Source organism: Hippopotamus amphibius, chromosome 2, assembly GCF_030028045.1.
Source record: "Hippopotamus amphibius kiboko isolate mHipAmp2 chromosome 2, mHipAmp2.hap2, whole genome shotgun sequence".
In the NCBI taxonomy this organism is placed as follows: Eukaryota; Metazoa; Chordata; class Mammalia; order Artiodactyla; family Hippopotamidae; genus Hippopotamus; species Hippopotamus amphibius.
In genome coordinates, this window is record NC_080187.1 from 199,846,228 (window position 1) to 199,863,011 (window position 16,784).

The window sequence follows — 16,784 nt, forward strand, 5'->3', positions numbered from 1 at the left end:
AAAAAATCTTTGTCTAATCAATCAAGGTCTTCTCTCCTAAGGAGGCAAAAGAAAACCAAGATGTTGGGACTTCCCTGGTGGTCCAGTGGTTAAGAATCCACCTTCCAATGCAGGGGACGCGAGTTCAATCCCTGGTCAGGGAACTAAGATCCCACATGCCGTGGGGCAACTAAGCCTGGGTGCCACAACTATTAAGCCTGTGCATTCTGGAGCCCACATGCCACAACTAGAGAGAAGCCCACGTGCCACAGAGAAAGATCTGCATGCTGCAATGAAGATCCCGCATGCTGCAATGAAGACCTGATGCAGCCAAATAAATAAATATTAGAAAGAAAGAGAGAGAGAGAGAGAGAAAGAAAGAAAAGGAAGGAAGGAAGGAAGGAAGGAAGGAAGGAAGGAAGGAAGGAAGAAAGAAAAAGACAGACCAAGATATTGTTGGGTCAAATAGGTACTTGAACAGCCTTCTGTTTCACCTTATTTCCAAGATATCTGTAAATCATTTGAAAAGGTGTTTAAATACCCTGAAACATATTTGTTGTCTTAGTGAAATGGCAGATGGGGTGGGGTGCAAAAAAAATCAGGGCCTTTGATTCTGATAATTTCCTTTCTGCATTGAAACAGGAGAGGTCAACCTAAAAAGGCTGACACATGTCCTGTTCTTCACAAAGGTTTTCATTCCCAGGCCCTCCCACAGGTATGCTTATACCAAACAATAACTCTGCCTCACTTAGGCCATTCCTCAATCCTACAACTGATGCCAGAGAACAGTGATCTGTAATACCCCAGAGCCAGGACTGACTAAGATTCTGACATTCCTTAAGACCAATCTTCTCCATTCCTCTGAGTCTGCTGAACATGGAAAACTTTTGGATGGCAGGGAAACGTCCCTATAACCGGAAACCCATTTTCTAAAGACTAACATTCCACATGTCCCAATCAGTCATGGAGGTAATTTTAAAATGGTCCTTTGAAGTCTCATCCCTGTCTCTTCTCCCTTCTCACTGTGACTTCTCTTCCTGCTAAATGAGGCATCACAAAGGCCACATGGTTCGTGCTGTCTCTGTATCATCGCCTCACCACTCAAGGCAGAGAGCCAGCAGCATAGGCATCACGCAGCAGCTGGTCAGGAATACAGAATCTCAGGCCCATCCTAGGCCTGCACTTGAAGAAGATTCCAGGTGCTACACGTGCACATTCGAGTCTGAGAAGCAGTGCTCTAAGGCAGCTACACGAACAGCCAATCATCCCCTTCTCTGGTAAACCAAGCCTCCTCAGCCTAGGAAGGCCCCAACTGGGCACTCCAAAGTTCCCAGCATCACTTTCCATTCTTCCTAGTATGCACATGGAAAGCAGGCTGTTTTCCAGAGACCACGGGTAAAGCATCTGGCACATTACTCGGCAGCATCCAGAAGCCACTCAGAAACAGGCATTTTCTTTATATCTATTCACCACTGCCCATATCCTCATATCTCTTCCAGCTGGTCCCTTACCTGTCGTGGTATCTCCTCCACCCAGTACCTAAAACAGATCCTCTAGTGAAGTGATTCACCAGGCTCTAATGTCAAAATTTTGGCTCCACAATTTATTTGCGGGGTGAATCAGGAAGACTATTTAACATTTCTAGGCCTCAGTTTTCTTCTCTGTCAATGAGGATGCTAATAACAGTGCCTTCCCCTTGGGGTTGCTGTGAAAGCATTTCACTGGACATTAGCTACAGCTAGTATTCATGTTCAGACCGAGACCTTTCCACTGACTCAGCTTGGATACTTTTCCTTTCCTGTAAAGGGCTACAGCACTGACAGGCCAGGCCACACGACTTAGCACCTAACTGTAACACTCCTGTAGAGATCTTTGTTTTGTGTTACTGGTTTTGTCTCCAAACCTGGATCTTAAAAAACAGTGTCAGGATGGTGGTTGTTTTTACAGATTGTGAAAGTAATTCACGGTCATTATAGGAAATACAGAAAATATAGAAAAATATGAGAAAGAAATAATAAATAATGCATAATCTCACCAAACAACTGTTAACATTTTAGAGGATTTCCTTCCAAACAAGAAGATCTTATGTTTCAGGAGAGCAAGGGCCAAGTCTTAATCTTCTCAGAATTTTCACTGGCTTCCCACACCCAACGTCTCTCCACACCCCCAGCACCTATCCTAGCACAGTGCTAAGCACGTCACACCTGACACAAACACACTTGTTCCTTAGCTGAGAGACGTCCTGATGTGGCTTGCCCCACACTTACGTGTGGACTGTTCACATATTGAAACAGGGATACTGTCAGAATTAGTGACATAAGCTGTTTCGTTCTTTGTTCGGTTCAAGCTGCTGTAAAAGTGTGCTCAGACCTGTACTCCACATGACTGCTGTTTGTGTTTGGTGGTGAAAGTGTGTTTCTGGTGAAGCCTCATGTTCCCCTTTTCAATGTACTCAGATTTCACATACCTACAGGAATGGTCATCCCATGAATTTTATCAGCCCAGCCTGCATAATACCGAAGGGTTTTGATGACTCCTTGCAAATCGACGTAAAACGCTTGCAGGAACGGTTTGCCGCCATTTAGGGATTCCATGGTCTGTAGGAAAAGAAAAAGAGAGAACTTTCCAGTGATACACTAAATAACTCCTGGAACAGAAGAAAAAAGGAATAGAGAGAATACAAATGAATTTGAATCATGATGGATACCTGGTCAACTCTGATTTCCCAAATGAGAAGATTTTTAGTACTGCCATTTAGTCTAGCTTCCAGTAAAAACCACAATGAATATACACGTGCGTGTTCTTGTGCCTGTATGTATGTTTCCAGTAACTACTATCCCAGTATATAAACACAACCAGTGATAAAGGAGTGTTCTGCCTGTCAAACCAGCTTCTGTTATATTAATGATCAGAGCTGCGCTGGGATTTTTCGGCGTTGACACCAGTAATCTGAATCCATAGAGAGAAGCAGGAACATGGGCTTCTATGCAGCTGATGAGAATATAAAACGTTCTCCACAGCTGCCAAGACCCCTGCTGAGAAATGAAATAGCCACGGTGCACAGCGAGTTTATTTATTACCACCAAATAAACAAGGTCTCCTCTAGGGAAGCCCATACTATAACAACTTGAGGGCTGGTTTTTTGTAAATATTTATGTTAACAACCATTATCTATTAAGAGCGAAGTATCGGGTCCATTTAATAAAAATGGAGTTAGAGTTATTAAGCAGTTTCAGATTATAAATGTTATTATTTTAATGACACATTCCTAAATAGGGTAAATCTGTAACATAAAGAATTACAAATGCACACACTAAAATGAGAAGAGTATTTTGACTTGAGAAATAGTAAAGGTGTTACATATTTAACAAATAAAATAAACAAAAACATATGTTTGTAATCTCATGTCCTTCTCTTCAAGGACATTTTACAACATATACTGGTACGAAAATTGAGTGCTGACAAAACTTAAATTGAAATATTCTCCATTCAATGACATGAAAATATTATTTACAGTGCAATTTATCCACTTACTATGTGTATATGATGGAAGCCATTAAAATATCATGTGACCTATTCACTGAATATTGCCTCACCTTTATTAAAGGAAATCAAGTTATTTCCCAGTTCTTTTTAGAATATTTATATGTCTGTGAGATGAGCATTACATTCTCCATGCAGCGGGCACAGAGCCAAGGTCTAGACAACACAGGTTGAAGTACAGTCAATAATCAGAATCTGGGCCACCTAAGTGGTCCATCCCTATGAGCTGTTGACACCAACGAAGCTCATCTGAGAGCTGCCAGCCCTTGGTTTATTTTCAGTTGTGTCTACCTGGGTCCAGTATTAACTTCAGCATTCTGGTCAGGAGCTCCCCTATATTTGAGAGGATATCTCTTAACAAAACTCACTCCTCTCATGGCTTAGGAGTGTTTAAAAGTAGAAATATCATTTAAGGGTGATGGGAGAAAGGACTTGACCACAGTGAGACGTGTCAGAGAAAGGCTGGCATTTGAATTTCATGACATGAAAATATAACTGCAGAAATGAACTATATCATCATCTAGTAAGTACTGCTAATGTTATAAATATTGTATGGATTTAACTCAATTAAACAGACACTTATAGGCCATCAATGTGCCCCCATTCACCATATATGTGCCATGAACTATACTAGGATTACAAAAAAAAGGAGTAAAATACAATTTTCACTCTCAAAGAAATCATAATCCAGTAAAGAGACAGCATGTGGACAAGCATTCCCCCAAGGTACTCCAAAGAATTCTGTTTTATATGATATTGATAGGTTAGCCAGAAAAATAGTGTTGAGGCTCCAACAGGTTTGAGAAACACTGAGAGGACTTGTCAGAGTCTTTAATATGCTAAGTGTCTTGTGAATCTCCATGAAACACCTTTTCCCAATATGTATAAATACCTCATTGGAAACAGTATTCCTTGAAGTACCAAACTAGAAAATGTTTTTATAGATAAATAAATCTAAACCCTCTCCATAAAAGATTCATTTTTGTTTCCACACTATGAACAGACCCATAAGAAGGACGGTAGGAGGGACAGTCATGGTAGAAATGACACTGCGGAAGGGTACTAATGCTTCCCTCTCCAAAGCAAACCCAACAGTGATCTGATTTCCCAAGAAGAGGGTAGAATACAGTACTCACGGCTTTCACGCCCTGACTCAACAAGGATGGCCTAAATATGAAATGATTAACTATGGGTCATGCAGGTGGAGATCTTTGGTGTATTGCACAGGCATTCCTAAATGGTTCCAGTTTCCAAAAATGTTTGCATTCTCTAAGAAATGGACTTTTATTTTTAAAATAGCAACAACAACAACAAACCACTAAGAGAGCGGATGTTCCTTATGTGAGAAAATGATAGTTTTAAAGAAAGTTTCTGTCTCTCCTATTAGCTCTAGAAAGTGACGAAAGAACAAAGGGAGCAGAAGTATGTGAGAGGCCCATATCATGCCCACTGCTTCTGAAGCATTCTCTTTGTCAACAGGGGCTAACTCTGGAGAGGTAAGACTCTTTTGATTGCCAACGGGAATTCAGCATTGGTTTCCTGCAAGCGGCACAGTGACTCTCCTATTGCTTGACTGTTTTTGTTCTTTTTGTTGAGGGTGGGAGGAAGGGAGACAAGGAAAGCCGACAGGTCCCTCCCAGTCACGGGAAGCTATGGTTTTCTTCAAAATTCAGTAAGAAGAGACACTCAGCTGGTCCTTCACGTCCCCATCTGATCCCCAAAGCCAAACTTCTCTCATTTTTCATGTGTATCATGTTAGTTTTTTCATAGCTTGACCTTAGTTTGTTCCCCAGATCTGATTCACATCATATTTTCAGAAAGACTGAGGAATCTAAATTTCAATGGATGTTTTCTTAGGTTACTTACTGCAAGGATTGCCCTGTCTCGTTCCACCAAGTCTGCAAGCTTATCCAACAGACGTCCTCTTTCTGAAGCATCCATCCTTCTCCACACTGAACCAAGAGAGAAAGCCAGGCGGGCTGCCTGCACTGCTTTGTCTATATCTGCCTGTTAGAGAGGAAGAGGCACAAGTGAAGACAGGGGTGGCTACAAATAAAGAAGAACCATCTGCTTTCACAAACAAGGTGATGAATGAACGTCAGTGGTGGTGTCTGGAGAGCATACGTTCAGTGCTTTGCTGTCTGAAGGTAGTTATTTCATAGGAGAATTTCTTCTGAGATTGAACATACCTTGTCTGCTTCTTGAACTTCACACACCTGTTCTCCTGTGGCTGGATTACAGACAGGGAACACTCTTCCGCTCTCCGAGTTCTGCCACTCGTTGTTAATAAAAATCTACGGGAGCAGACAAGACAGTGGGATCCATGAGACAGGGGACAGGAAGTCAGTCAGTGGTGCCGTGTGACACAGAAGGACCATGGCGGTAATACCTGCTCTGGATGCTTGCTGATATATAATTACAGAATTTGAAGAATTACAAGTAACCCTTGATCACTATGCAGACCAGCCTCACCCCCAATTCAGAAATTTCCTTTATGATGTTTTTACCTCAGTGTCATCCGAAGATTAAATATAATTCTTACCTTTAGTCAACCTGTCAACTCCTGAGAGAGTCTAACAAGGGAGGAAGGACAGAGAGTCTCACATACGTACAAACCATACAATGAGGTTGAGAAAGTATTTATTGTAGTCCAAGCTCTGGCCAGTATCCCAAAAAGGTAAACTGTGGATCAAACTGACAGTCATCCAGCCTTAGCTACGAGTTTCTCTGTCAGAGGCATAAGTGACTTCACAGGGAAACCTGAAGGGTGCTGGAATAAGCATTTACCTAATTTATAGTCAGATCCTGAACTGAGCAATGACTCTGACCAAACCAGCTGGTGAGTTAAACAACATACATGTGTAAATCCAAGTTCAATTTCTTTCCTTTTGCCACACAGGCTATATGGCTCAGCAAAGGGAAAAGGCCTGTAACTTTCAAATTGGTCTCCAGGATTTCTACAGAGCCTTGGGTTCTTTATATAGAAAATGAAGATTATATTAAAATGGCAAAGAGAATAATGGTTTAAGAAATTATTCAAGTCAATTTCTCAGAAGCTAAAGGAGTGAAAATACAAGCAAAAACATTTAAAAATTTTACTGATATTAAGAGAGAAATCCAAACTAATATTTTTGGACTAAGAAAGCTCAAAGAATACACAAAGATGTTTTACTCTATAAAATTTATGGCACAACAATGAAAACTTCTGAACTTCTGAACCATTCAGCAGTCAGTCAATTTAGAACTAACACAATGATAAACTGATTTGCTATTGCCTGGCATTTTAATAATCAGTTGGGTCTAAGTCTAGATCTACAATTTCAAATATTAAGTTCTAGATTATGCCAAAGCTTTGCTTTTTCCTTGATTTGATAAAATAATGAGCCTGTGTTGAAGGAATCTTCTTTTCCTGAAGGCTTTTTAAGATAACGGGGGAGAAAGACCTTAAGCCTTTAAAAGCACTTAATAGAAATGTATTGAGCACAAACACAATGACCTTGCAATTCAGTAACAATTTTTTAAAGTTTTTACTATAAATGTGTAAACATATATGCTTAACATACTGTATTCATTTGTATAATGTATTCAATAAATGCACACATATTTCTAGACACAGGAGAGGCAAAGATGATTCAGGGTTCCAGCCTTCCAGGGTCAATAGTCTAGTAGTTCATTAAATACTCACAACAACCCTAATAGCAGGATTTTATTATCTCAACTGAAGATGAACACATTAAGAGAGGTTAAAAGTCCGAAGAAGCAAAATTCTCATCGTGGCTCTGATTCACTCTGCTGCTCTTTCCACTACATGCTGGCTTCCAGGAGTGCTCAGCCCAAAGAAACACAACTAGTTATGTCCAAGCCTAAATTAGAGCTATAGTTATTGGACTCCTGATCTAGTTCTCTTTTCACTCCATTTAACAACTTTTCTAACATTTCACAGCTCAAATCTGCATACTCCTTTGAAATACAATATGATCTCAAAGGTTAACAAAAGAAAAAAATTAAGAGCTTAGTTTCATTAAAGATTCACTTCTAGAGATTATCCGGTTTAAGGGAGAATGGGTCTTGCGAATATTCCTTATTCCTTTTATTCACTATTTGACTGAAACCTCTTAACACTTGGAATATCATCAGATCCAATTACAATTTTTAAGCTTCTTTGTGGAACAGTTCTAAACATAAGGATTAATATTTCATGACTTTTATTGTTTCTTAGAGGTCTTCCAAAGATCAAAGAGAAAAATTACATATTTTTAATAGATTAAAATTCATTCTCTTACTGTTATCATTTAGTCCACTGATCATTTTATCAATCTAAAATGCATTATGGGATCTTAGTGAGCTCTTCTTCTATCTTGAAACATATGGCTAATTTCATCATTCTAGGAATTATTTCACCATCACTCATCAATGATTTCCAACTATGCTTTAAAAACCTTAAAATAATAAGGAAACAAAAAACACAATGGAACTGTCTAGAAATGAATAAGTAAATACATCACCACTATTTCATCATCCTTTGGTTTTATTATTGTATTATCCAAAGTAATGCATTATGTCTCAAAAGGGTACAAATAAAAAAGTGTGGAGACACCATCTTTGTCATAGTGTTTTTACCTTTCATTGAACACAGTTAAGAATTCAGAGTTTTTTGTTTCTGTCATAATGAAAAAGAGAAGAAAATTAATAGAAAAAGACATTTCATAACTGTCAGATGAGTCAGAAGCTGAAGGCAAAGAGACAGAAACACTAGAGACTGCTGATGAGGGTGAAATTGATTGTATAAGCAAAATCTTGGACTATTAGTCTTTAGGATAAATAAATGCATTTTCTCCAAATTAATAATCAGAGAGCAAACAAGACACTTATAAACACAAAAAGGAAATATGATAGTCTAACCCAGCTAGTCATTCGATAGGGAGGACTTAATAATTTAAAACCATCCTGTTTTGATAAAAGAACATGTAAGAATTCTTTTATCTTTTATGATATTTGTGGGTAAAAATTTACTTGATATGATTCATAAATGGACAAAGGCTGAAGATAGGTGTATACACAAAGGTGACTGGAAGGACAGATATTAGGTAGAAATAAAAAAGTTCACTGGATTGATCAATCTAATTTACATTTATAAAACTAAAAATGAAAATCTTTTTGTAATTACGGAAGAAAAATGGCCATGCTCTTTTGTACAAAATTATGAGCCTCTGAACTTTTCAACTATGATAATGCAAATGCAAGAAGAACCAGAGGTTAACAATAAGATATAACCTATTAGAGATGCACTTAAAATCTGCAATCAGTATTTATGACATAAATATTTCCAGTTTCAAACATGATGGCTAATCAGCAGATAGTTGCATTCAAAGGCCATTGCTCATTTCATGTACATACACCTCCAATACCAGGAAAATATGGAAGAAAAATTGGTTTTGTTATGCTTAAATTCCTGTTCTCTTGTTTTCACTATCTCTTTACTGTCACTTTTCTAAATTTTTCATAAAATAACTTAGTTTTAAAACTTCATAGCCTCCATTGGGCTGAGATGGTAAATGTGATGACTATTTTTCCTGGTACTGCAAAGGTTAAAATATTTGATATTTTTACTACACTATTATTTTTACAGACCTAGACTTATGACACTTAAAAAACAAAGGAAAGCAAATTCCTCCTAAATACTTGAAGGTTTTCAGCTTTTCTGAGCAATTTCAAAAGTTTTGAACGCTGCCTAAAGTTTTCCTCTCTGACCAGGGCTCCTTAAAGAAACAATACATCTCAGGGGTGTCGAGGGAAAGGACAAGATGACCCTGGAATACTATGGTGCCAGAAATCACGTACATGCTCAAAAACTGATGGGGACATATCAAACGAACACAGGAGCCAACATGAAAAGGGTCTCAAAGGCCAATACTGGGATAACTTAAGCAACAAAATAAATAATGATAGTAATGGATTATTACCCAAAGAACAAAAAAAGGCATCCAAGAGTCCATAATGATATAAATTTTTTAATGAATAAATAAACAGGGGATAAGGAAAAGCTGTTCTTAACAGAATTCAAACTCAAAGCTGTTAAGGAATAATGGAACTAGATTATCACCATGTGTCAAACCCCATTAGAGTAATTTCTTCAGGCAAATATCATCAATGGATGGTAAAATTAGTGGGTAAAAGCATAATGAAAAATGGGATGTTTATGTAGTCTCAAAGTACCTCCCCTTAAGATACTTATTAACTACAAAGTAGAAAATAGTAACTTATATTAGAGACACTTGGCAGACAGCACCTTAATCAAGGGACCAAAGTTAACATCACCAAGAATGGGACAAATCAATCTTTCTTAACATTTCATCTGTTTGTCCTACTGATAATTAGAAAGCTGTGTTGAAATCTCCCACTTTGGTGGTAGATTTGTCAATATATCCCTTAGCTTTATCATTTTTATACTTATATGTTTTAGGTTATTTTATTAGTGAATTTAAGTGAAACTATTAGATCCTCTAGTAAAACAAAACCATTCACCAATATGAAGTGACCCTCTTTATTACCAATAAAGCTTTGTGTCTTAAAGACTATTTTATTTAATATTAGTAAAGCCACCTAAGCTTTTCTTTAGTACTTACCTGATGTATCTTATCCCATCATATTCCTCTCAATTACATCTTTATTATTTTGATGTGTCCCTTTACATGATGTACAGCTATATTTTATTTTATTCTATATGAAAATCTTTTTTAACCAGCAAGTTTAATACATTTGCATCTACTGTGATTATATTTTGTGTTAACTTATGCATGGTGTGATATCTAGACTTAATGCTTTCTATTTGTCTTGCTTTATTTTACTTCCTGTCTTCTTTCTTGCCTCTTTTTTCAATTTGATTAATTTGTGTTGTTCATTTTATAATTTAATTTCCCTCTTTCATTGGTTTGGAAATTGTACATGATCTTTCTATTCTTTCACTGATTATCCATGATATTTTATCATTCATATCTAACAAAATTAAGTCTGAAGTTAACATATACCTTAACATTCCTCCAAAACAATTACAGGGGCCTTAGAAATACAAAATCTAATCACTCCTCTCCAGTGGCTTGTTATAAAATTATCATTTTATACAGAAAAGGATTTCTTATATTTAACAAGATTTTAAAATTTTTATTCTCATGATTTCTAGAAATTCATTTACTGAATATTTATTGGGGCTAAAGTCTCAATTCTGAACATATATTTAATGCACCCTCATACTCAAAAGATACTCCCAGAAGGTTACTCAATTCTCGGAAGACAATCATTTTCTCACATTACTTTGAGAACATTATTCTAATATTTTCTATCTGGCAATAGTGTTTACAAGAAGTCTCTGCTGCAAGTCTCTGGTTGTCATCTCTTTGTTGATGATTTGCCTTTTCTATCTGGTTGCTTTTCAGATCTTGTCTTTGCCTTAGTGTTTTAAGTTTCATCACAATATGTCTATGTATCAATTTCTTTTTTATTTTGATAGTTAAGCACTGTCCTTGCAGCATCTGTGAATTTTTGTCTCATAATTTCTGGATATTCTTAATCATTACCATCATTGCCTTGAATATCGTTCTTCCTATTCCCTGCTCTGGAACTCTGTTATACCTTTTCAGTCCATCCTCAATGTCTTTTAACCATTCATATTTTCCATCTCTTTTAAAAATCTTTTATGTAAATATACCTTTGTTGTGTTTGTAAATTTGTGAAAAAATACTCTTCTAAACAATTCAAACTATACAGGAAAGCAAAGAGAAGGTAAAAATTTGCCTTGAATTTCATCATCCAGAATTAACTAAAGTTCACATATTCATGACCAACCTTCCAGACATGTCTCTAGGCCGATACACACAAACACACATATACAATTTTACAAAACAAGATCAATTTTGCACGAGCTTCAGAATTTGCTTTTTAAAAAGTTAACAACATGCTATAGACATTTTTAATGGTTTCTTTGGACTCCAATGTGTAGTTCTGTGTGTATGTATATAGGTGTGTGTGCACACATGCATGTGCGTGCATGAGTATAGCTTAATTTATTCAATCAGCCCTCTACTGAAAGACATTTATTTCTATTCCCCCTTTTTCTTTGTGCTGAAGTTGAATAATTTCTTCAGATCTATCATCCAGTTCTCTTTACTAGGGTCTATCTAACCTGCTAATTTCAATGTTTGTATTTTTTTTAAAGAACTTTTAGAGATACAGTTAACAGACAATAAACAGCATATACTTAGAGGGTACAATTTGGTATCCCAATCTCCCAATTCACTCCCCCCCAACCCTCCCCGCTTTCCCCACTTGGTGCCCATGTGTTTGTTCTCTACACCTGTGTCTCTATTTCTGCCTTGCATTTCCTCTTTCATAGCTGTTAGCATTTGCCTTATGTATTGAGGTGCTCCTATACTGGGTGCATATATATTTATAATTGTTATCTCCTCTTCTTGGATAGATCCCTTGATCTTTATGTAGTGTCCTTTCTTGTCTCTTGTAACATTTTTTATTTTAAAGTCTATTTTATCTGATATGACTATTGCTACTCCAGCTTTCTTTTGATTTCCATTTGCATGGAATATCTTTTTCCATCCCCTCACTTTCAGTCTGTATGTGTCCCTAGGTCTGAAGTGGGTCTCCTGTAGACAGCATATATATGGGTCTTGTTTTTGTATCCATTCAGCCAGTCTGTGTCTTTTGGTTGGGGCATTTAGTCCATTTACATTCAAGGTAATTGTCGATATGTATGTTCCTAGTACCATTTTCTTAACTGTTTTGTTGTTGTTTTCGTAGGTCCTTTTCTTCTCTTATGTTTCCCGCTTAGAGAAGTTCCTTTAGCATTTGTTGTAGGGCTGGTTTGGTGCTGCTGAATTCTCTTAGCTGTTGCTTGTCTGGAAAGCTTTTGATTTCTCCGTTGAATCTGAATGAGATCCTTACTGAGTAGAGTATTCTTGGTTGTAGGTTCTTCCCTTTCATTACTTGAAATATATCATGCCACTCCCTTCTGGCTTGCAGAGTTTCTGCTGAGAAATCAGCTGTTACCCTGATGGGAGTTCCCTTGTATGTTATTTGTCATTTTTCCCTTGTTGCTCTTAGTAACTTTTCTCTGTCTTTAATTTTTGTCAGTTTGACTACTATGTCTTGGCATGTTTCTCCTTGTGTTTATCCTGCCTGGGACTCTCTGCACTTCCTGGACTTGGGGAGCTATTTCCTTTCCCATGTTAGGGAAGTTTTCAGCTATAATCTCTTCCAATATTTTCTCGGGTCCTTTCTCTTTCTCTTCTCCTTCTGGGACCCCTACAATGCGAATGTTGGTGCGTTTAACATTGTCCCAGAGGTCTCTTAGGCTGTTTTCAGTTCTTTTCGTTCTTTTTTCTTTATTCTCTTCTGCATCAGTGATTATCATCATTCTGTCTTCCAGGTCACTTATTCGCCCTTCTGCCTCAGTTAATCTGCTATTGGTTCCTTCTAGTGTATTTTTCATTTCAGTTACTGTGTTGCGTATCTCTGTTTGTTTGCTCTTTACTTCTTCTAGGTCTTTGGTAAACTTTTCGATCTTGGAATCCAGTCTTTTTTCAAAGTCCTGGATCATCTTCACCATAATTATTCTGAATTCTTTTTCTGTAAGGGTGCCTATCGCCTCTTCATTTAGTTGTTTTTCTGGGGTTTTATCCTGTCCCTTCATCTGGTACAAAGTCCTCTGCTTTTTCATTTTCTCTATCTATCTGTAGCTGTGGTTTTCAGTTCCACATTATGAAATACTGCTGATACTGGGAATTCCTAGGTGGCGCAGTGGGTAAGAATCCGCCTGCCAATGCAGGGAACATGGGTTCGATCCCTGCCCCAGGAAGATACCACATGCCACGGAGCAACTAAACCCGTGTGCCACAACTATTGAGCCTGCGCTCTAGAGCCAGTGAGCCACAACTATTGAGCCCATGTGCCGCAACTACTGAAGCCCACGTGCTTAGAGCCCGTACTCTACGAGGCCACCGCAATGAGAAGCCTGCGCACCACAATGAAGAGTAGCCCCCACTCTCCGCAACTAGAGAAAGTCCGTGCACAGCAATGAAGACCCAACACAGCCAATAAAATAAATTAATTAATTAAAAAAAAAAGAAATACTTCTGATACTGCTTGATACAGCTGTCTGCCCTCTTGAGGAGGAAGCTATCTAGGAGGCTCGTGGGTGCTTCCTGATGGAAGGGACTGATGGTGGGTAGGGCTGGGTGGGCGGAGCTCAGTAAGACTTTAATCTGCTTGTCTGCCAGTGGGTGGGGCTGTGTTCCCACCTTGTTGGTTGTTTGGCCTGAGGCTACCCAGCACTGGAGCTTACAGGCTCTTTGGTGGGGCTTATGGTGGACTCTGGGAGGGCTCACGCCAATGAGCACTTCCCAGACCCCTGCCACCAGTGCCCCTGTCTCCTCGGTGAGCCACAGCTGCCCCCCACCTCTGCAGACAACCCTCCAACACCAGCAGGTAGGTCTGGTTCAGTCTCCTATGGGGTCACTGCTCCTTCCCCCTGGGTCTTGGTGAGCACACTTTTTTGTGTGCCCTCCAAGAGTGGAGTCTCTGTTTCCCCCAGTCCTGTGGAGGTTCTGCAATCAAATCCTGCTGGCTTTCAAAGTCTGATTCTCTGGGGATTCCTCCTCCCGTTGCTGACTCCCAGGTTGGGAAGCCTAACATGGGGCTCAGAACCCTCACTTTAGTGGGTGCACTTCTGCAGTATAACTGTTCTCCAACTTGTGAGTCACCCACTCAGCATTTATGGGATTTGATTTTAACGTGATTGTGCCCCTCCTATCATCTCACTGCAGCTTCTCCTTTTTCTCTGGATGTGGGGTGTCTTTTTTGGTGAGTTCCAGTGTCTTTCTGTCGACGATGGTTCAGCAGTTAGTTGTAATTCTGGTGCTCTTGCAAGAGGGAGTGAGCACACGTCCTCCTACTCTGCCATCTTGATCCTATCTCGATGTTTGTATTTTTATTTCGAAAAGTTCTTTGTTATTTTTCAAATCTGCCTGGTCTTTTTGTTTTTGTATTAATACTTCAATGTTTAGAACAGTTTTAGGTTTACAGAACACTGAGCAGACAGTAAACAGAGGTTCCATATACCCGCTATTCCCCTCCTCAGTATCCTGTTTTTAATATCTTGCTTTAGTGTTGTACATTTGTTACATCTGATGGACCAGTACTGATAAAGTCCATAGACTGTACCAGGCTTCACTTTTTCTTTGTGTTATACAGTTCTATGGGTTTTGAAAAATGCATAACGTCATGTATCCACCATCACTTAGCACAGAACAGTTTCTTTCCTGCCCTGGATATCCTGGGCTCCACCTATTTATCCCTCCATCTTCCCCCTAAACCCCTGGCAAAACACTGATCTTCTTACTGTCTCCTTCATTTTGCCTTTTCCAGAACGTCATATAGCTAGAATCATATAGGAGGTAGCCTTTTCAGACTGGTTTTTTTCACTTAGCAATTTGCATTAAGGATGAAATGCATAAAAAACATTGCATCTTTCATGTTTTTTCATGGCTTACCAGATCATTATTTCTTAATGCTAAATAATATTTCATTTATGGATGTTTATCCATTCACTTTTTAAAGGACATCTTGGTTACTTCCAGTTTGGTGGAATTATGAATAAAGTTCCTATTAACAGGTGTATGTAGGTTTCTGTGTGAACATAAATTATCAGCCCATTTGGGTAAGTGCCTAGGAGAGTGACTGCTGGATCACATAGCAAGACTATTCTTAGCTTTGTAAGAAAGTACCAAACTCTATTCCAAAGTGAGTGTACCATTTTGCATTCCCACAAGCAATGAATGACAGCTCTTGTTGCTTCACATCCTTGTCAGCATTTGGTGTTGTCAGGTTTGTTTTGTTTTATTTGGATCTTAGCCATTGCAAAAGGTGTGTAATGGCATCTCACTTTGGTTTGAGATTCCCCAATGATATATGGTGTTAAGAATTTTTTCATATGCTTATTTGCTGTCTGTGTATCTTCTCTGGTGAGGAGTCTTAGATCTTTTGCCCATTATTTGATTGAATTGTTTTCTTAGTGCTGAATTTTAGAGTTCTTGGTATAATTCAGATACAAGTCCTTCATCTAACATGTGTTTTGCAAATATTTTCTGTCAGCTCGTGGCTTGTCTTTTCTTTCTCTGTTGAAGTCCCTTTTACAGATCAGAAGTTTTTCATTTTAGGGAAGTCCAATATATCAATTTTTCCTTTCATGGATCATGCTTTTGGTGTTGTATCTAAAAACTCATTGCCAAACCCAAGCTCATCTATATTTTCTTCTATACTACCTTCTAAGAGTTTTATAGTTTTACATTTTACATTAGGTTTATGATCCATTTTGAGTTCATTTTTGTGAAAGATGCAAGGTCAGTGTTTAGATTCATTTTTGCTTGTGGATATCTAGTTGTTCCAGCACCATGTCAAAAAGACTATCCTTTCTCAATTACTGCCTTTACGCCTTTGTCAAAGATCACTGACTATATTTGTGTGGGTTCATTTCTGAGCTCTCTATTCCATTTCATTGACCTATTTGTCTTTTCTTTTACCAATAGTACACTGTCTTGATTATTGTAGCTCAATAAGTCCTGAAGTTGGGTACTGTTGATTGTATAACTTTTTTCTTCTCCTTCAATATTACTGGCTCTTCTGGGTCTTCTGCCTTTCCATTTAAACCTTAGAATTTGTTTATTGATATCTACAAAACAACTTATTAGGACTGGGATTGGGATTGCATTGAATCTACAGATGAAGTTGGAAAGAACTGTCATCTCGACAATATTGAGTTTTCCTATCCATGGGATATCTCCCCATTTATCTAGATCTCCTTTGATTAATTCCACCAGAGTTCTATATTTTTCCTCATAAAGATCTTGTACCTATTTTGTTAGATTTGTACGTAAGTATTTCTCTTTTTTGTGGCAATGCAAATGGCCTTGTGCTTCTTATTTAAAATTCCAATTGTTCGTTGCTGGTGTATAGGAAAGCAAATGACTTTTAATATTAACCTTGTGTCATGCAACCTTGCTATCTATAATCACTTATTAGTTCCAGAGGGTTTTTTTTGTTTTTCTGGTTTTTTTTTTGGGGGGGGGGGCGGTCAATTCTAGGGATTTTCAACATAGAAATTATGTCATAAGCAAAGACAGATTTCTTCCTTCTCAACCTGTATACTTTTATTTCTTTTTCTCATCTTAACTGCATTAGCTGGGATTTCCGGTACA

The 16,784-nt window shown here is 38.2% G+C and overlaps 1 protein-coding gene across 2 annotated transcripts in view; it reads right to left on the reverse strand.

Moving 5' to 3' along the window:
* The window catches only part of ALDH1A2 (aldehyde dehydrogenase 1 family member A2), a 94,090-nt gene that overhangs the window by 48,337 nt on the left and 28,969 nt on the right, over nucleotides 1-16,784 (reverse strand). For both annotated transcript variants that reach the window (XM_057724807.1, XM_057724806.1), the window contains exons 2-4: nucleotides 5,712-5,816; nucleotides 5,389-5,529; nucleotides 2,447-2,576 (exon numbers count right to left, since the gene is read on the reverse strand). In XM_057724807.1, the coding sequence (XP_057580790.1) occupies nucleotides 2,447-2,576; nucleotides 5,389-5,529; nucleotides 5,712-5,816 (376 nt within the window). The remainder of the gene's footprint in view (nucleotides 1-2,446; nucleotides 2,577-5,388; nucleotides 5,530-5,711; nucleotides 5,817-16,784) is intronic.